This window comes from Harpia harpyja, chromosome 23 (assembly GCF_026419915.1).
Source record: "Harpia harpyja isolate bHarHar1 chromosome 23, bHarHar1 primary haplotype, whole genome shotgun sequence".
NCBI classification, from domain to species: Eukaryota; Metazoa; Chordata; class Aves; order Accipitriformes; family Accipitridae; genus Harpia; species Harpia harpyja.
The window spans coordinates 15,033,282-15,054,976 of record NC_068962.1 but is presented as its reverse complement, the minus strand read 5'-3'; the positions used below and the strand labels follow the sequence as shown (position 1 = coordinate 15,054,976).

General features: G+C 40.8%; 1 protein-coding gene across 3 annotated transcripts in view; it reads left to right on the top strand.

Moving 5' to 3' along the window:
* Positions 1-15,489: 15,489 nt before the first annotated feature.
* Positions 15,490-21,695, top strand: part of LGR5 (leucine rich repeat containing G protein-coupled receptor 5) — a 95,518-nt gene continuing 89,312 nt past the window's right edge. For 2 of the 3 annotated variants that reach the window (XM_052774506.1, XM_052774505.1), the window contains exon 1: positions 15,490-15,952. In XM_052774506.1, the coding sequence (XP_052630466.1) occupies positions 15,744-15,952 (209 nt within the window). In that variant the 5' untranslated portion in view covers positions 15,490-15,743. The remainder of the gene's footprint in view (positions 15,953-21,695) is intronic. The other variant, XM_052774504.1, reaches the window with a different exon arrangement.

Sequence of the window (21,695 nt, the reverse complement as noted above, 5' to 3'; positions counted from 1 at the left end):
ATGACCTCTGGCTTGCTTTGTGAAAATCCCATATTGAAGGTCATCCAAGAAAGAATGATTTCAGGAGAGCCAGTGCTGGTATAATCTTTTTGTTATGCTTTTTGTAAAGTTGCTTGTTCTATTAATTTAGTAGCAGATATTACTATAGCTACTGAAATGCTATGAATTATTAATTGACGATTTTTATTCTCTCCTCCTGTGGTGTATTATTGCACTTCCTGAGGGTTTTATGTGAAGTGCAGTTTGTGCTTTTTGGTTAAATATTTTTAAAGCAGTAACACTGTCAGGATAAAGAAAAGCCAAAATAAATTCTACTCGTGAAAATTTTATTTTGGTTAAGTAAGTAGTGTATACGCATTGCCTACACATTTGGCTGCATCCATTTACAGACAAAATCTGCCTTCATAGAAATGTATGTCCAGAAACAAGGGACAAACTTGAAAAGCTGGAATACTTTGGTAGAGATATTTTTACAAGGGTCCTATAATTTGAGTTACTCAGTTCCATTCGTGGCACTCCCTTGAAACCTACAGCAATTGTGAGTGTACAATCACAGAAGAATTGGGACCTGTATATTGCTTAGTGAGAAAGATATAAACAGTCAGTCCTGAGGGAATTCACAGAATAAAACTTCACTATGCAGTTGTGTACTAAAATACTCCTCTGTAAAACTGTAGTCTTTCAGTATTTTTATTTCCCAGTGACCTCATAGATTTTGTATCAATTTTGTTCAGTTTACAAGTCAAAATATGCTTGTGCTTCCTTTTATAAATGCCAAACTAGGCCTGAAATATAAAAGTCAAGATAAGTTGTCTCAAGTTTATACTCATCAGCATCACCAGTAAAAGATGCTCCACAGCTGGAGCTCTATTAGAAATGCTATTGTGCAAGATTGACAATAAACTGAATCACTCTCACTAAATTTGTTGGCTCTCCAGAAAAAGAAAAGCAGCTAAAACATACTAGCAAGGTGGCTATGCCACCTTTGGAAGACCTGTAAGCACTGTATTCTCCAGCTCCTGTCTGCCTGCTGCTCACAAATGACTGTTGAAGGACAGGCTGCAGGCTGCTTGCTAAGGCCTGCCTGGCTTGCTTTCTGTTTGATTTTATGCTTCAGGGTTCCCTACCCTGTGCTTGAGCACCTTCACAAACCCTGAAGGAGCCCGTAAGTATAGACCATGAGTCCTGTGGCCCTCTGGGTTACGTGAGAACTACCGTCTAGGGACTACACTCATCCCTGGAGTCAGCACAGTAAGCTGGCAAAGCTCAGCACACAGTGGAAGCAAACAATAGGAGGAAAACTGTATCATTTTTAGTGGGTACCTTCATTTTATTCACAGTAACCGTCCTCAGAGTTGCCTACAAGGTGAGTAGTCTCTGAGTTTCAGTGGGAAATGGGAAGCTGTATCTCCCTTCGCCTCCTTTGAAAATGGCTATCTGTATGTTAGTTTTGATGCTGCAAGAAAAAAAAATAGATTGAGAGAATTTTTTTTTGCCAATTTCTTTTTGGCCATAGAATAAAACTGTCAATTATTTGTCCTAGTGTGTGTCTGTGTCCAGATGCTGCTTTTCAAGTAACACGTCCTACCCAGGCTCCACATTATGTCTCCATCCATGCCTAGTGCCTTCAACTGCACTAGGTTCTCATTCCTGTCTTCCCTTTCTCATCCAAGAGAGAGTCTATGAAGCTGAATGAGTCCTGAATTACGTTGCTTTTAATGGACCCAAATGCTAACTGCCCTTTCTGCGTTTCAAAATTTACATCTGGAAACAATAATAAAGCCACTTTGCCTATAAGTAACTTTATCCATGCTACTTACAACTTAAAGAACATTTTCTTTGTATTTCTATTTAAATAATTTGACAAAGAGATCTCTCAGTCACTGGCTGATTCTCCTTGTCTTGGCTACAGGGTGCACTGCACCCTTTCAACCTCCAAATGTGATCTTTCTGTCTCTTCTGAAAAATAAAGTTTCCCTTTGAAGTTACTGAGGCAAGCCAGTGGTGTTCGTTCACCCGCCTCCTTCCATAAAACCTATTATTCATAAATTGGAACACCTACTTGATGACTGTAAAGGCACAAGCTACAGGCTGGGATTCAGTACATTTCAGCAAACATTCTCCCATGTTATTATTACAGCAGACAAACATAATGTGCAGAAGAAATTATATTAAAAGAATTTATGCTTGTAAAGCAGATACAGCTAATAAAAAATGAAGTTAGAAAAAAAAATAGATTTCATAGAATATAGACTGTATTTTAATGAACAGTGCATGCTTCTCCCAGGATTTTTTAGGCAGCATATGGAAGACTTTTTTCTCTTGCATTTTGTGATAGGATCAAACAGGCTAAAACTCAGATAGAACTGAGAGTAGGATAATCATATTCATATTTTTACATAGCTTCTTAAAAATTCAGACATTCATACCAACAGCATAATCTGTTCTCCAGTATATTGAAAATGTGCTAGAAAATAAAATGCCTAATAAATCTAATGGCTAAAGCCATGCCCTTATTTTGGTTTCAGAAAGCAATTTGTTTAGCAATGGCCTTGATTCCTCAAGTGCATCTGTGCTGTGCAGTACTATCTAATACAACCACTTGGCTATTCACATGACTTGAGCTAGCTCAGCTTTGCATTTGTCCTGAAAGATGTATCTGCTCTCTCAAAGCCAGCTCAGGTGTATCAATATAGGTATACAGAGGCATGTAAACACCCCTGTTCTGTGTCATGATATAGCCCTTGAGTCAAAATTTCCATTAACTGTGTCTCAAAGCCAGGTATAAAGGACAGAGAAGTTCCTAATGTGAGGATGCTTTCAAAGCAGGCTTTTTGCTCCATTCATTTGCCTGCACAGAGTTTAGCGTGGTAAATTATGTCTACTGACAGTGCCTTAACGGGTTGAATGCAAGTGAATTGTGCACAGCTATCTAATAAATGCATTTTATATGGGGTGCTCCTAAAGTAATCACATAAAAGCAGTGAGTTCTAAAAATCTCCAGTTTTATTAAATCTATATACGTATCAAACAAAGTCTAACTATATCTGCATTCTGTTGTCCCGGCAATGTCTGGGTGACTGCTGAAACACTGAAGACACAGATGGTTCACAGACCTGAAGGAATATTGTCCTTTTTCTGGGTACTACTACTATCATGTCCATTTAAGTATCAAAAGGATAAAAAAGTTACAGAAGTGTTATTATAACTAAAATTATTTTAAGTAAATGTACATCATGCTACGAAGCAAATCTAAGAGTGATTGTGACAGCTGTTACAACAGCATGTGGGAAGAATGGCAACATCAGCTACACACCTTCCTTCACTCTTCTGATAGGCTTAATCAGGGACACATGCCAGTACTACCATTAATCCCTTGGACTACATTGTAGGTTCAGCATTTTCAGCAAGTATCATTGAACAAAACAACCTGTAAAACATACACCGACTTCAAAGCCAGTTTTGCCAATGACATTTTCAATGCCAGTGTCTCCTGGTAAAATAGAGGGGCAACTTGTAAAAAGAATCATGAGGCTTCTCCAGGTTATCTCTGTAGCTTCTCATTATGATTTTTTCCTATTTCCTGAAAAACTGTCTAGTAAATCAAGGGTAATTTGACCAGGAAGGACTAATTGGGGATACAGCATCCTCATCAGGACTATCATCACGGAACTACCAGGTTTTTTAACCTTCCTCCTCATATCTACTTACATTGTAGCTGGGTTCATCACTGCTAACACGTGACTGATTTGGTCACCCTGATTCTTAAAAATTTCAGGCTGTTCCTTCAGAATTGCCCTTCGTATACTGGGCTTCAGTAATTCCAAAAAAAAAAGCCCATCTTGAAATATGGCTCATAGTAATTCTGGTATCATGTTTGTAAAGGGAGTTTTCCAGAAGATTAGTGGAAAAAGCATAGTCCTTTTTTTGACAGTTACCCTTGACTGAAATCACAACACAGGCCCAAACAAACCTTTCATCTGACATGTATCATGGCAGGATGATGGGAATCTGTTGCAGCAAGTTGATCTCACCACTTTTTCACATATAATTCAAACCCATCAGATAAAAAAAACCCTCCATATCCATCCATGGCCTAAAGAACTGAGAAAATCACACTGGACACTGGAGTGAGGGAAGGGAAGGAAGCATTCACAAAGGCTAAGTTTAGCCTTCAAAGACCAGACTTGCTAGGCTACTTTCATTGTTGATAGAAGGAGATAAGCTGTACTGGGGGGAAAAAATCAAGAATGCCTAGATTATGGCTTCTACTCTGAACCATCTTCTAAAGAAGCCTCTCTCTCTTGTGAATATTGTACGTTTCCCTGCTTTCCTCTGAACTGTAAATTTCTCTTTCATAGAACCTATGTACTGCTGTTCGGTACTTCGGGGAAGGATGCATTGTTCACATTCATCCCCTCTCTGTCCCACGCAGTGAATGGTTGTATCAAGCAGCTCTGTGGTAACTGTTGGTCACAATGCACAGAGGGTGTTAAAAACATTCCCTTACTTTCATATAGCCTGTGGAGCCTTCCCTCATTGCACAGCATATCAAGAGACTATCACCTGAGCTCTCAGTCTAAGAGAGTGTCCAGGATTCCTTTTGAAATGAGCTGTATGTGGTTTTCCACAGCTTTATTAACAGCTATTAGTTGCAACAGGGCACATGCAGCCATTTTCCTTAATGCCTGAGGAACTCCCTAATCTACAGCCTTGTACTCTGCACCTGTATTACAACTCTCCTCTTGCAAAGGCTTGCTGGTATGCAAAGGGTGAAAGTGCACAAAGTGGATCCAGGCCCCTCTCTTTACACAGGTAGAATGCCATTTTCTACCTTGGAATATAAAAAGCCTTTCAAGATGAACATGGAGTTAAAGGCTATATTATACAAACTCTTTTTCGTAAGTTTAACCTTTCTCTCACATTTAGGACAGAAACATATAACAATGTATGCTGGAAGGACTTACAGAGGTTATCTGGTTCAACCTCCAGCTCAGGGACCAACTTCAGTTCAGATTGCCCAAGGCCTTATCCAGTTGAGATCTGAAAAGAAATCACAGGATCTTGAAATAAATTATGCCCCAGAGTCTGGGGACATCTAAAAAGAAGTGAGAGTTGGAATATTAGTTTTCTGTTGAGTTTTACGCAGAAGCTAGGATTGGTTAGACTACATCGTCACTTCTCCACTCCCCCCATCTCTTTTATTACCTGAAATCACAGAAAGTAAAAACTTGTTTCTGCCTACTATTTTCTTTTCTGGGCTGTCTGATGCTCTTTCACCACAAAACTACTACTACTTCAGAGTGTCTTGGCATTTCAAATGCAAGTTTTATATTGCTGTTGTATTTTAAAGGCCAGATTAAATCTATTTTAATAGCCACTTGATTATATTTTTGCCTCAAAGTGTAATTGTTTAAGATAAGCTGCAATTCGTGCCTTCTCAATTCTATTGCCTGGAGCGCCTGCTGACTGTCTTGGGGAAGAGCTCAGAGTGAGCAGCAGAGGGAGCCCATGCTTTTAGCTTGGTCTTGCCTTAGTGAAACCGGTGAGCAAAGCAAAAAGGCAACACCAAGCGTACAGCTTCCGTGCAGATAAACTCAAGTGTTGGTAAGAGATGGTAGCTAAGTTACCTTTTAATTCAAGCAGAAGTATCTACCTCTTGGGTGTGCGTGCTTTTGGCAAAAGAACAAATAAAATCCACACCTTCCAGTAATAAGCAGTAAAAAAATTATTTGGTGTGAATACACAAATGCATGGGAATCCATTCAACTTCTTCACAGATCAACTTGTAGATACAGTTGGAATCTTTTAATTAACCCTTGGCCTCATATGCCTTTTTGTCTGTCACTGCTTTTTTCAAAAGTAAAAATATTGTCTTCATCTACTGCTTCATCTTCAGTTCAACCACAGCTTTAGACTCCAGCCTTGCAAACAAATATATGCACTTAGTTTGTCTGTATAAAGATTCCCAAAGAAGTTGTGCAATGTGTAAGAAATATATTTGTAATATATACCTGTGACTTTTCCAAAGAGTAGTTTGTCCTTTTAATGTCTTACTGAAATCTAATTGTTTAGGTTGTTTGGTGTTTTGTTTGCTTTTTTTTTTTTCCAAATAGCTCTGTTATAACTCATGTCAATTACTCTTTGTGTAAAAGCATTAATAAAAGGTACCATATTTTTCATGTATTATGGGTATGTTTTTACAGAAATTTCTCTGAACAGTTGGAATTCACCTGAACACAGTTCTAAGCTTGTTAGGTTTTACTCTGGTGAGGTACTGAGATAGAAATAGGAAGAATAGCCTTGCATGCTAAATGCAATGGAACTACCACAAAAGCCTCTGTTATTTGGACAGACCACAGTAAATAATAAGCTGTATTTGAGAAACATCTATGTACCTGATAATACATTTTCTTTGTATCTATCAACCCACAGCAATAGTAAGAGATGAAATAACTTAGTCTCACCAGATTACTCCAAACTTCTACACCACAAAATAATTTAATGATAAAATTAACTTAATGTTGAATTTAATGCTGTCTCTCAGATACATATGCTCAAGAAATACAAAGTCAGAGTTCTCACTGCATAGAAAAAGGTTCTCTTAAAAAATGCAGTGGGAAAAACTTTGCTGATATACTGCTGGACAACTGCAAAACTGGAGGAAATTCTAAACATTAAAGCTCCAAAGTCAAATATACTATAAATAATCTTCTTTGATCACCACAGTAAATGTGAATTTAGGATTTCAAAATAGCTTACTTACTCTAACTTTTCAAACTGTTTAAGTTGTTCTCAATTTGCAATTAAGTTGTGCAAAGTTAGGACAGCAAAAACTACTAGCGTCTCAAAATTAGCAGTTACATTTTGAAAATGTAAATAAAAAGAAATACCGCATTCTGAAGACTTCTGGGCACAAATGAGCATTACTAAGAGTAGTACCTAATTTGACTCAAATTCACCTGTGAATAATATGCTCCTGCCCTAAAAAAAGTTGAATACAATGCTAATGTATACAGATATACATAACGTAATGCATGATCTGACAACTTATCCTAAAAAAACCCTCTGACACTGTATGGAAGGGGCAGATTTTGCTCTCTGTACAAATGGGCCAAGCTGCAAGTCATTGAGAGGACAGAAGTCTGAAGCAAAATAAGAGGACAGCTGAATTCTGCATAGCTAGCCACGAGCAACACAGCATCCTTTATGAAGTCTTCTTCTTTTCCCAAATAATTTCAATTGTGTTAAGTTCCTATGTTCAAAGAAATACTCCCTAAAATCATCAGCCAAGTGACCTGACACTTGTGACTTCTTTCCATAATAACATTTTCTAAAATTCTGCATTAATCATTATTATTCTTAATATTAAGTGCATTAAGTGCATATTTGTTCTGCAGTTAAAGATATGTTCCCTGAAAAGGAAAACCTATAATGGAAATGAAAGTGAAAAAGTACAAATACATTGCTTTTGACTTGATGCTTTTGAAACCCATTCCAAGTGGTCAAACTTAAAAGTAATTATTTTTCAATATGATGCATTGCTTTTGCCTTTTGTCATCTTCTTTCTCTTTGTATATTTTAAATTCCATCTGTTTTTACCATAGTTCACAGAGATATTTCAGAGAAAAATTAAACTTAACAAAATGCTCCTTTCTATACCACTGCTGCTTCTGACAGATTCCAAGTGGCATTAAACCAAAATGATTAGTACTGATTTACTTTCAACCTTCTGTTTTGCCTGTCTCAGGGGCTCACATACTGAGCCAAATGCAGACCAAAAAAATGTACATTAAGAGAACATACTAAGCCTGGGCTTTTCATATTAGTCCTTGTTTGCCAAAGTTTCCTCTTTCCTGCATATAACTTCTTAGGGCCCTGCTCTACTGTAGCAGCAGCTCTAATCACAATCAATGCAAGGATACTTTTGCATAGCAACCTTGAATTACGCACAAATACATAAAATAATTAATATAGGTGCTTTGAACCACCTTCTGGAGGAGTCTATTACTCTTAATCAGCTTCAGAGAGATGCCTGGGAGATTAAATTTGGGTGGTATGAACACTCTCTCCTCATCTCCTCCTGTCTCCATTAATTACGAAAGAAAAGTAGCCAAACCCTCAGAGGACTGAGTTATTAACAGAAATAAATATATTGGCTTCCATGGTCCAGGTCTATAAACTGTAAATTTGAACTTCTTTCAGACACTCTTTTAAAAAGAAAGTCCTGCAGCAACCATGCATTTGGAAATTTCAGTGCTAATGACAGCAATTGGAGGGATATTCAAACCATCCAGCATGGGCAACTGTACTAGCCTTGTAGGAGGCTCTAAGGCTCCCTGTGTGATCTCAATGGACAGAGGTAAGAGTTCTCTCAGCTTGAAGCCAGGGGCCAGCAAGGTGCCTTCTGCAGGTACCTCTTTGTCTTCAATGATGACAGATGAAGCTAAAGGATGCAACACCCAGCTCCCCGCTTTTGTAAAGATGTTACATGTCATGGGTCTATGCTGACACTCTGTTAAGGTGGGATTTATAAATATAAAACTCACTCAAATAAGTTGCTTGCCTCAAAGGCAAACACATCCCAAAATAAATGTGCCTGCCCTTAAGTCAGCTAACCAGCCTTGCCAAGGAACAGAAGAGCAACCCAATGCATGTTATAAACATGTTAATGTTATATAAGGCCCTGATTCTGACATTCAGTCCAGAAATTTATCTCTGTATCTTTCAGAAACATTTAACGCAAATACATAGCAATTCACAGAGTATTAAGACTATCAGAGGCAATGTTTGTAGAAGAAAGAGCATAGAAACTTCAGCTGTGTATTTCAACTAGCCAAGTTTATTGCAGGTACCAAGACTTCTCGCCTCTTTCTCTTGCAAGTTTTTTGTGGGCCACCTTCCCTCCTCTCCTCTGTAAAGACCTCCCTGTCATTCCCCTGCTCTCAACCTCCTATTAGTTCTGAGTGTCCCCATTCTCTTTTTTCTAATACAAGGGCTCCTCCAACTCACACACTCTCATCTTCCTATAAACATCTGTGCTGCAATCATTCTTCCTCCCTTTGCTCCATAATCCCCTGCATAAGGCTCCTTCTATCTTCAGCTCCCTGGCAGCTGTAGGCACACAATCCCACTTTTCCTTCCTGCTGGTTGCTCTGACCAAATTCTCCACCAGTTCCCTTCCTCCACCTACAGCAGGGGCCCTGCATGACTGCCAGCCATGCAGAAGAAACAGCGTTTCTTGTACATCCATGTAAGCATTCTACATGAACTGTGCCACTGGCAGGCTCTGGTGGAGGCTTTGTGCATGTGTTGAAGGTCACAGACGTGTATTTTGCTCCTTCCCTCTGTTTGTGTCATTTTGCATTACTGCAGATGGGACTGCCATCAACTTAAAAGAGTCAACAGAGGTGGGTAACGTATCCTGCCAGTTTATCACTGTGGTACAAAGTGAGGATGAAGCGTGTGAGCCACAGAAACATGGACACTTCAACATCTGTTCTGATTAAGTATGTACTAAAAAGCTTTGTTAATTAATTTTGCACTGGGAAATATGCAAATGGTTTTAAAAAACTTCTTGAAAAATGAAGTCCTATAAGGTATTTCCTGTTTGATTTTTCCAAAGTCCTAGTCAAGAATAGGAAAAGATGATAGAGATGTTTGAAATCTTTTGGTCTTACTCACTAATGAAAAATGCTTGACTCCCCTTTCTGCAAAGAAATCTGCTTTTTCTGTGCTTACACCTCAGAAGGCAAATACACTGGGACAGAAATAAATATACAGACCCCTCCCCCTTTCCAGAGAGGAATTTACAGGAAAACAAGGTATTACACCACATCTAAAGCCTTCCAACAATTTGTCACAATTAGGTGCTTCTTTCTTAGATACTTTTCTTGCTTTTGCACGGCAGCTGATCCCAAAATGACTAAAACTATTACAACCACCACAAAAAAGAAAAAGAAGAAAAAACTCATTATTGTGACCTCCTTCAAACAACTACAAAACAATGTAATCGCTCATTATACAGTATCAAGCAAATACACTTCCAAAACCACAGGAACCCCAGGGTGTTTGCCACACAGACACAGTGAGAGAAGGAAAGATGAAAGAATTGGACAGAATTTCTATATGAGCTGCTAAATTAAGAAATGACTCTATGCATGCACATGGTATGTATCAACTCTTGTCTTTTACCCAGAGAAGAATGCAGATCACCACAGCACGTAGAGGACACAGAAATACATCATGCATCTCCACACGCACACATATTCAAAGGTTTTATGTTTTACAAGTGTTAAGAAAAAAAAAAAAACCTGCAACCCTCTATGAACTGGAGTTAACTTCCTCACAGATGTGGAGGTATTGACTTTCCATGGGAGTGCTGAACTTCTGTTGCAATAAGTGAACAATGTTTTGGAGACCTTCCTCAAAGTCCCACTGACAAGCACCACAAAATGCAGCACTCTCTGGACTTACTACTGTGCTATAATGCACAGTAATGCATTTTTAAATGTTTGGCTCTGACACCTGCTATTATATGGAACAAGTAGCTATTGATTACTTTTGTGGGGTGAGAGAGTCCCAAGACTGTGCAATTCAGGAAACACATTCCATCAAAACATATCCTTCCAAAATTCACATCCTTCTTTCAGTCCTTTCTAAGAAACATGTGAACCCACTTGCCATTTGGGTTCAAACCTACTATGTGTTTTACTGTGCACGTAAAAACAGAACAAATCAGTTCAGAGACCTGTTGCAATGATTTACTATCAGAAGGCACAGTTAAGACCACAGTATAAACACCTGACTAGAGGAAGGCTACAGTCGATTTGACCTGCCTTGCTGCCACACTCCCACGTGGCACAGTTCTTAAGAAACTGTATCGTAGCCATTGCTACGATTCTCTAGGGCTACAAGTGAGACAAGCTTTGAATGGGCAGTTAGATACAGCTTGAGGAAAATGACTGATGAGCCAAAAAGAGAGCTCTTGTCTGTTTCCAAATATTAGTTGTTCTGATAAAAGGTATTACTCCTCATCTAATGTCTTACCATTCTTCATGTACCTTTAGACATAGCTTGCATGTTCTCCTCTTTTTTCTTTTGGCTTTATGTGAGACATACAAGGATAAGGTAACAGACCAGTAAATGTTAGAGTTAAAAAGCATCATTTAAAGTATTGCTTAAAGCACATCATTCCTATGTTGGTGAAATATCCACTTAATGCTTTTGCAGCCTGGCTGTAATTCCCTAAATGATGTCATGTCCACCTTAACTCAAAATAATAGAAGGTTCTCTTCATATAGCTTATTTCCACATCTTCACTCTAACACATGGACTTTATTTCCTAAACAGAGAATTACTGTAATGATCAGCTTTCATTTCCTCTAAACGAACATTCAGTAAATCTGCATCCTATGTATTTACATTTTTTCCTTGTTTCTTTTCCCAAATGCCTAGCTATTAAAGCATGCCTGGGTAATCCTGACTTTTCCACTAATGTTGCAAGCTTTACTATCAGATATTTTCAGACTAAAAATAACGTTCACATCAGCATTTGCTTCAAAATTATATGGATAAGTCAACTGTCACTGTATGAATTGTAACAGTAATAATAATACTGTTTTTCTATTTTTGTCCCTTCTTCCCATCAGGAACTTGACTACTGAAGAATATTTCAGGTGAACCCAAGTAAATCTTACCTGTCAAATGTTTCATCTCAGTCCTAACATCACAGTAACTACAGAACTGTTGAGGGAAGAGTGCAGCTAGGTGGCAGTGTGCCAAATAAAAGAATCAATGTAAAAAAGACGATTTCTAAAGATGCATGACATAGCATGCCTTAAATAGCACAAAAACCTGAACAAAAACAAGTTGATGTCAGACAATCTGTAATATTATCGTGACTGACAAGCTGTAGCCATGTAGTAAATTGAGCCAGGGTAATTGAAACTCCTGTATTTCTTTCTGGTTCTAGGAGTGACTCTGCCCTAACCATCCTACACTGCAGGTACCAGCATTTATCACTATGTAAAACAGAAATGGTGCTATCTGCCTTGGTCTGAAGAACATTGCATGGCTTAATAAAGTGATGTAAATACATGTGTTAGCTTAAGATCCTCAGTGAAACACAACAGATACATGATGCAAATGAATGTGAACGTATACCGATAGGTAAATATGGAATCAAATGAACACAGTATATAAATAGCCTTCTGCTGTATGTATAAAAACCCTATATAGTGATAAATCTTAAAAGACACGCACCATTCTCCAGGGCTAGCCAGAATAAAAGGAAAAATCAGGTGTCCTGCAAAGAGGAAAGGATCCTTCTGCACAGACCACTGGGCAGGTGGAGTACTGCTCTACAGTACCACAGCCTAAGGGCTAGCGGAGCTTCACACTCGCCTAATGAACCCTTTCAATATAATGACTTCAACACATCCAGTGAAGAATTTCTTCTCCCAATGGGCAGAAAAAGAAATCCCACCCTGCACAAGAGCTTTATTTTCTCTGCAGCCTAATCACATGGTTGTACTGCCTTCTAGGAACTTACCCTTCATCCATAGACAGGAAAGGGAAAAAGAAGCTACATTCAGCTGTAAACCACCTTGTCCTTTGCCACTGTGCTTTTTACTTTGGCGCTGTATTGGACTTGCCTTAATATTTAAGCACTAGCTGCTACCTTTGCTAGTGCAGGATCTGTTAACATTTCTGCTTTAAACTCCATTTTGGTTGGGACAACTGATCATTTCAGGATTAAGCATAAATTTCCACCGTTAAACACTTTGGCCACGCTTTTTTAAAATCAATTCATCCAGTGTAAACTTACAAAACAGAAATAGCAGTGAATATTTTGGATATCCGATTTTCTTTTTACAGTCCTCTATTTAAAAATCAGATATCACATAAAGTCTAAAATCTGTCATGCTGTAAGTAACAATCTAGAAGATGCATTTTAAATATGTAACTGCTGTGCATTCTTGACATAAGAATTACTATGCTTTTTGTGAGCTAACAATATATAACACAGCATATCATTTTGTTTATTCATACGTAACATTCCATAAAGATATCTTTTATACTGATAAACCCTAGGCTGGAGGGTTGTTGCATTATCTATCACATTCAGAAGACAGGTTTTTTTGCCCGAGTATCAGGAAGAGATTCAAGAGAGCACTCTGCTGAGATCCTTAAGGGGTTTGTTTACTACCTTGATGAAAGCCGAAGACCACTGATGGCTGTAGCATGGATGTCACTCCAAGTGACCAGGACATTATGCTGAGATGTCAGAACCTGCAGGAAATCTTGCAGTCCCAATGGCCTTTTGGAACAGTAACGGCACCTCCCAAAGATGTTACCAAACTGACAGATGTTTTTCCTTTTCTCTTTATGGAGAACCAGAGACCTATGAGAAAAATGAAAAGGAAGTAACTGTACGGCCCAATTTAAATGTACAAAGGTAGGAATTATCCATATCCATTCCTATCAAATCCTTCTTTTAATCTTCAAGCTACTCTTCTTTCAAAAAATCTTTAAGTAAAATCGAATAGAAGTACATTAAATATTTCAGAGAAAGTCACTAGCTGAACAAATGTATTCATGCAAAATAAACAACATTCAAAGGAGGATTTTTACAGTTAAACCCTCACTACTAATTAATCTATGTCTAACTTCAGGTATCTTGCGCAAGCTGATAAATCTTCAACAGAAAATGAACAAACAGTATACACTTTGCTTTCTAGAACAAACAAAATATGTGTGCAACAGCCTTGGGTTATATAAATACTATTTCACTACAGTTATGAAAAATATTTACTTATTTGTTAACTACAACTATTCTGATGTCTTTTGGCAACTCATGTTAAGGACTCTAATATCATGCAGTACAGATGCCTAACAGAAACTATTTCACTCCAGAAGAAAGTAAAGCATTCACAATTTATCAAACCATTAGTATGTACCTATTCAGCACAGCGTGAAACTTCTTAAAAACCATGAAATTCTGTGATGAAAGTATTGCTGCTTCACAGTGGTATTAGACACAGGTAAGAAACAGTCAGAGGTTTGGGGGGAACAGGTCTCCAGGACAGGTATCATGGTACATAATGAAAACTCCGCTTCCTGCAGAATTTTTCTCCTCAGGCATTTCTTCTGGACAATCTATGCTTTCAACCATTGTTTTTATTAGCTTACGATAAGGTGATGCTTGGGGAAAAGCTTCCCAGCAGCCTCATAGGCCTAGATTTAGAAAACATTCTGGCCTGTCTAACCAGCCAGACAGCAGATTCCTTTTTTATTATTTTAAATAAAGCACTTGAGCTCCAGTACAAGATCCTTCTGCACCTCGGATTACATTGAATGATGGTCCAGAGGTGGGAATAGGGATTATAAACTGGGTAGAATATAAAAGCATGTGTTTTGCCGGCCTCTTCATTAGGCTCTCATTTCAGACTTAATTGTAGATTCAAAGGCAGCGTAGCAGAAAACCTTTAACTAACACTCTCCAACATATACCAAGTAGCCCGACCAACAATTTAGTCACCAGTCTAAACAGGAATTGGGTTGGGACTGGGTTATTAAACTGGTAGCTAGTCTCAAGTCTGGAGCTTGTGGTCAACTTTGTTCACACTGAAAACTCATCTGGAGGAAAAAAAGGGTTCAAAAAAATGGCCATCCTCACTGTTCTGTCACCAATGGCTTTGGCATACTCAGTCACAAAGAGTAGCGCGAAGGCCACTTTCCTCACAACCTGAGGAGTGGACACCTCTGGCAAGACACGGGGTGAGGGACAGCTCAAGAGCTTTCAATGGAAGCCTCGCTGCAAAGTCGGCTTCTCTTGTCAGCCCGTCTCCTTTAGAAAACCGCTGCCCGTTGGCAAGCCTGCGATTTAACCGAGCGGGAGCGAGGAAAGCGAGTGGATCCCCACCTCCGAACGGGACCATCGCTCGCTCGTGTGCTTGGCACCGCTCACCCACGAGCGGGTTTCCCGACCGTAATTAAGACCTGGGTTACACCTCCCTTCCAGCCCAAAGGAACACCCAAGCCTTTCTCCCGCCACCCCACAGACCCCCCCACTGCCTCAGACCCCCTCACACGAAGCTCTAATTTGAAAAGTAATTGGGGGGGGGGGGAGAGAAGACGGTCCTGCCTCACGACACCGCCGCACGCGCTGCCCCAACCGCCGCTCCCGCTGCTTTCCAGAAACGTCCACCGCGCGCGCCCCTGCCCTGAGGGGAGAAAACCGCCCTGAGGGGAGAAAACCGCCCTGAGGGGAGAAAACCGCCCTGAGGGGAGATCACCGCCCTGAGCGGAGATCAAAATCGCCCTGAGAGGAGATCACCGCCGTGAGGAGCGGCGGCGGCCGCGGGCCCGGCGGGCGGGCGGGGAGGCGGGGGGGGGGGGGGGGGGGACCCCCCCCCCCCCCCCCCGGCTCCCGCCTCCCGCCTCCCCGCCCGCCCGCCGGGCCCGCGGCCGCCCCCGCCCGCCCGCTCTGTACGGCGACGCGGGCAGGGCCCGCCGCGCTACGGCGGGCAAGGCTGGGGCGGCGTCAGCGGGCGCGCAGTGCCGGCTCCAGGGCTTTAAAGCAGCGTGTAAGCTGAGATGCTACCACAGACAGCGGCGCGGCGGCGGCCGCAGCAACAGCAGCAGCTCCCCGAGCTCAGACGGGCGCCCGCCTTTCGCCCCCGCCGCGCCGCGGGGCATGAGAGCGGCCGCCCCGCAGGTCTAGGTACCCCCCGGGCCTCATGGCGGCTGCCCGCGCCCTCCTTCTTCTTCTCCTCCTCCTCTTCTGCCTGCCGGGGCTGCGGCGAGGGGCGCGGGGCGGCGGGCAGCGCCCGCGGGGCTGCCCGGCTCCGTGCCGCTGCGAGCAGGAGGGTATGCTCCTCCGCGCCGACTGCTCCGACCTGGGGCTCACGGCCGTGCCCGCCAACCTCAGCGTCTTCACCTCCTACCTGTAAGTGGGGGCAGCCCCCGCGGGCGGGCCGGGGAGGGGGCACCGGCGGCCGGAGCCGGCAGCGGCGGGGCGGCCCCGCGGGAGGGCCCCGGGCCGGTGACAGGAGACGCGGGGAGGGGTTGGGGGGGGGGGGTGGTCGGTGCGTTGCCGCGCCGCTGCCTGTAGAAAACACCCGACTTCAAATAAGTGCCTAATCGCTTTTTAATCAGCGGGCGGGTTGTAAAGCGTTTATAGGTATCTGGCTCTCTGGGTGCCCGGTCCGGCGCCTGGGGGATCGCTGTGTGATGTGCCGTTTAGAGAGCAATTAAAAGCGATTGCAACAGCAGAAACCCGATTCGATCTGCAGGGACGTTATCTTCACCTTTGCTTCCCGGGACAGGGCTTTGAACTGCGGTTGCTGCTGATTTAATCTTTAACAGATCTCCCCTCGGGTTGAGGAAAGGCAATAAATAAAACCAGCTCCCAGGAGGCGGGCAGCGCTCGCTGACCGGTGCGGAGCCCAGGCGGCCCCGCGCTGCTGCCGCCGCCGCCGCCGCCGCGGCGGGCAGGTGCCTGTGCCCTGAGCCGGCGCTCCCGACGCCGCCGGAGCCCTCCGTCAGCCTCAAAGTACCCGCCTTACGGGGCATCCCCCGCCGGGCCGGGCTGCGGTGCTTGGAAATTCCTCCGCATCTCGGGCGCGCCGAGTTACAGCGTGTAAGGGACAGGGACGGCGAGAACGGAGAAACTCTGTATTAACAAAAAAACCACCCCAAACTGTGGGGAAACTTTGCTTCCTTCTTTTTGGCAGAAGGGTCTTTTAGGCAGAAGGCAGAAGAGGCGTTTAGCCTCTCGGTTTTGTGTGTTGAAAGTGTTGGTGCACTAAAAGTGTTATTTTAGTGCCTTCCGTACTGATTTCATACAGTTATTTGTGGCTGCGTGTCCAGTAGCTGGTTAATGGAATGCTTATCCTCCATATCCAGCATACAGTATGTCTGTTTCTGAATGTGTTTGTCCATCGGTATATTTTGACATGCTGTTGACATGATTGCTGCTATGGTTACTGTAAAGATGCTTTCACTGTATTTTGTGTCTGGGGTAGTAAAGTGATAATTCTGAACTCACTTCTCTGTTAGTACCATACTTGAAAGGACATAAAACATATGTTGCATCTGAGAAGGCAGATGAAACTAAACTAGAAATGGCCTTTCTGAGAGAAGTACAAACATGATAACATAGGCATGGTAGAAATGAAGTGCTACCAATAAAATCTAAGTGCTAACTATATGTTAGGAGAAAGCTTAGTTTAGTGAAAATAGCATTGGTTTAGAAAGAGAACGTGCAGCTGAAAGACTTTTCTAAATATTATGCATGTAAATACTGTTCTGAAATTCATCTTAATAAGATCAGGTTTAGCTCATTTTATCATAAACATTTCAAAGTCAAAGCTATTAGTAATGTTAAGAGGCAAGAGTCAGTGTTACTGAATGACCACTTACAGTAGAGCAAAACTTTGGCTATACTTAATAAAGATACAATCTTTAAGACACATACAAAGTCTCCCACTGGTTTTAAAAGTAGCAGGTCAGCATTTTGGGCTTACACAAGACACAATGTTTTCTGGTGCTTTGGAAAGTCATGAGCAGAAAGATAGGTAATGAAGGTATAAAGGCATACTTAAGCTGTACATATCCTGCGTCAAGAAGTAGATGCCCTAAATTCTTCGTTGCTTGGAGGAATGCTAAAACTGGAAAAACTTTAGAAACCCCACTGTTTGACTGTTTTATGAAGAAAAAGAGAACATAAATATGCATGATGATGTCCCAATACCACTGCTGTGGTCTTCTGCTGTTGAAAAGATATATACCTCCAGTAACCTGCTTCTCGGTAGGATTGTGATCTGGTCTGCACTTTTGTTTTTAAATGCTCTTGTCCTTCAGCAGGGGAATGTCTTTCTCCGGTCAGAATTCTGTGCTGCTCAGTAGCGTACACCCTGAAGTAAAAAAACACCACTGTGGGACAGGCAGACTTTTAAATGGCCAAGGCTGCATACAGGCAGTATAGCAGTATAAAAGACATGCAGTATAAAAGACTGGTTCATACACATAGGCAGGTACACTTGCCCTTTTCCAAATTTACCAGGCTGCTATCCTTGGATTGATTAATTATTGCCTAATTATGCAAAGCTGTAGCTCCTGCCTGCCTTCCGTAAAGAACTGTCAAGTCTCATTGTCTGTAGATGGCGAAGCAATGGCAAATTTTAAAACATGCCTGCTTGTTGCAGAGATGTTTGCCTCCCTGGGCTTGGTAGTGGCCAACCAGATGCTCCTTGATTTATTTTTTTTAAATTTTTTTTCCCCAGAAAAACAGAAATGCTTTTTGCGCTGTGACAGTTTTTACTTCAGATCAAAGCAGGACATAAAACCGTGTACTCACATTAACTCTCTTTCCAGCAAAAAACCCTGTCTTCTCTAGTTGGTTTTGTTCTTGCACAGTAGACGTACATGACCAAAAATGGTCTGTGGTACTACCTTGTGTTAAGTTTGGGCTTTTAAAGTTTTTTTCTGAATTTCTGTCATTTTTATCTTATCTGGATACTCGCATAGAAAAATGAAAGGTAAATGTTTTCTTGGTGCACACTGGAAATTGCGTGAAAAGTTGAAATGCCGAGGCCATTAAGGTTTGGTTTATGTTGGGACAAATGCGTACAGAGCATGATATATTATGGTGACTGAATTTTGCATGTTTTTTTATGATGGTGCTCTTGCAGCAGAGCTAAATGTAGTCTACAGATGGACCTGCTACACATTTCTCCATTCTCATTTATATTCCCAGGCAGCAATTCTTGCCTCCCATCAAAAATCTTTTTATTTATGATTATGTGTGTGCTGCCATGAACTGTTAGACTTTTTAAGAGCAGACAAGGAGAATCCAGGAGTTTCTTTCCATTCCTTTTTCTTCATTTACTTTTAGGCTAAATAATGTACTCAGTGTATTTAATGCAATTCCTGTTGACATAAATGAGAATTCCATGTGCTGATGAAGGGCAGCACTGAGTCTCTGTTTCAAATTAAGAACATGTCACTTTCCTATCAGTACACAGTGAAAAGAAGAAGCCAGGATCTGCAGGTCTTTTGCACACGGGACCCTCATTAATTCTCAAATGAAGCCTGTGAGTTAGTGAAATATTGTTACCATTTACTGTGATGTGGAAGACTGAGGCAAAGGAGGCCTTGCTCAAAGTTAGAGGTAAAGTTTATGACAAAGCCAGTAATTAAAGACAGAATGCCTTATTATCCTAACTCCATTCTTTAACCACAGGCTCACCCTACTTCTCCCAAATAATTACTCATTAAAAATGGTGTCAAATCTGGCAACTCCTGTTCAACAATATTTAGTATGACGAGTATAAAAAAAAAATCTGTTTTCAGATCTCGTGTGATGACAATATAGAAGATAGCTCTTAACGATTTTGAGGGTCTCTGTTCTGTGCCTGGATAGCACAGAAAAGTAAATTTATTATAAATTCCAGGGCTGTCTAGCAGTTCAGATACTGTGTTCTTTGTGATCAAAAACTCTCAATGATAAACTTAGTGGAATATTAAGCAGAATGTTTTCATAATGTTAGCATCTTAGATTGACATAGACATGCATGCATACATGTATAAATATTGCAGCATAAGACATTGCCTTTTACATTATAGTTTACTTAACGTTTTATTTTGGGATGTGTGTTATTTGCATTAAAAAAGTTTAATTTTGAGTATATTGTAAATATGCATAGTAACATTTGGGAAAATCTGATTCATATAATTTTTAATTCTTCATAGAAATAATTGATTAAGAAAAAAATATTTTTGAAAACTGTGATAACAATGATAGTATTACAGTAAAACCTATGAAGAAGAAAACAGTGCATATTATAAGGTTCCTAAAATACGAGTCTTCAAATAAATTTTGGCCTTCTGCTTCATTCATTGCCATAATATTGTATTTGATGATAAATATTCCTGTAGAGCACAGTCAAAGAAAAAAAAATTACAAAGAATTCGGGAGAAAAAAAGTATTTGCTTTTTGAAGGTTGAAAAAGTATATTCCCAGAAATTAACTACACTTCTGAAATAAGACAGTTGTTTCTGTGTCAGGCATAACCCAAAACATGAAGACCAGCCCTTTAGGGTAAATTTGCATTATTTTAGTCATTCTGATCTCACAGTGCAAACTCAAGTCTTGTCTGTGTCTTCATCTAAGTTATCCTGGGAATTACCATAGTTTTTCAAAGACATCAAACAGCAAGGTATCTTCTTATGAAGAAGTAAGCTTTATAAAGCATCTTACAACTTCCAGATCCTTTGACAAAATTTAGGTGTTAGGTAGTTATTAAAATGTCTGCCTCTTCTTAGAAAGTACTTCTTTACATAGCTACAAACTTTATAAACCATTTTCGTGCCTTTCTAGTTGAAATAAATTAAATGTTTTCCATGTGGTTTCAGTTAATAATCTGAGTCTTGTCCCAGTTGAGGATGAAGGTGAATCCAGGTTCTGGATTTAGAATTTAGTGTTAAATCCCCCTTTTGAAAAGAAAACAGAGCATTTCCTCTCTACTCATGGCAATAGTAGGTATGCAAAGGTAAAATGTACGCATAGATATATTAGAGGTAGGTAAAAACGGAAGAAGTGACAAACTATGTAAAGTTCATGTTTACCAGTTCTGAAGGGATTTGCGTTAAATTTCAAAACATAATGTGTCAACTGAAAGTTAGTTTCTTTGTGAAAAATTTGGATTAAAAATGTATTTAAGAAGAGAATGTCACTCTTCCCGCTTGAGAATACAGTGCTAAAAATAACTCTTCACACTGCTTCCTAAAGAGCCTTGCGCTGCTCAGAAGGGGGAAAAAAGGCACTCGCACACTACCTCTCTCCTTTGTAGCATTTGCTCTGTGGAAGCGCTGCATAAATTGACAGGGAAAAGGAAGCTGTCTTTAAGCTGCTAGACTATAAGGAGCTGGCAGGGTGAAGGCACCTTCAATTTGGTTTGGTATCTGAAGTGCATAGGACAATTGGCTGGGCAGAGGGAGCCTGACTCCAGCTGAGAACGCGTGCACTGGGCTGACCTTCCCAGTCAGCATGCCAGCGGAGATTAGACTTTCCTCAAGTGCTCCCTTGTTAACCCAGTCTTTTCTCCCATGTCATTTGTCTTTCAAATGCTTAAAATTGCTACCAGTTTTGCAGCTGTCCAGATCGCTTTCTTTTATTCTGTTTGTTGGCCAAGATAATATTTCATCTGCATGCACTGCTTTCTTAATTCTCTGTTGGTTATTTAAATGGTCTTGATTAATACAATTTATGGTATTTTCCCTGGCTTCCTTCCTTGAACTGTCCAGCAGATCTGATTCTTTTCCCAGTAAAAATCATGGTAAATAAGGTGTGGTTCCTTTGGCTCCAAGTAAACTGACTGATGGCAGAACATGATGTGGTGTTTTTGACATACCAAAACAGCTTTAGGCTTCAGTTAGAAGAAAATACCCTAACATCTTTAAAAAGAATGAGATGTGATCAAAGCATGCTTAGTCCTCAGAGATTTAGCAATTCATGTGGCAAATCCTTATACTACATGCTGTGTACTGTTTGCTGAGAAGACCTGAGAAACTTCTGTACAATTTTACTGATCAGATGTCAGAAATTTAATGCCTGGAGAAGGGGTAGGACCTGAAACGATGTTACTGTTACTTGTTGAAGGAGTGCTACCCTCTCTCTTTTGGAATCA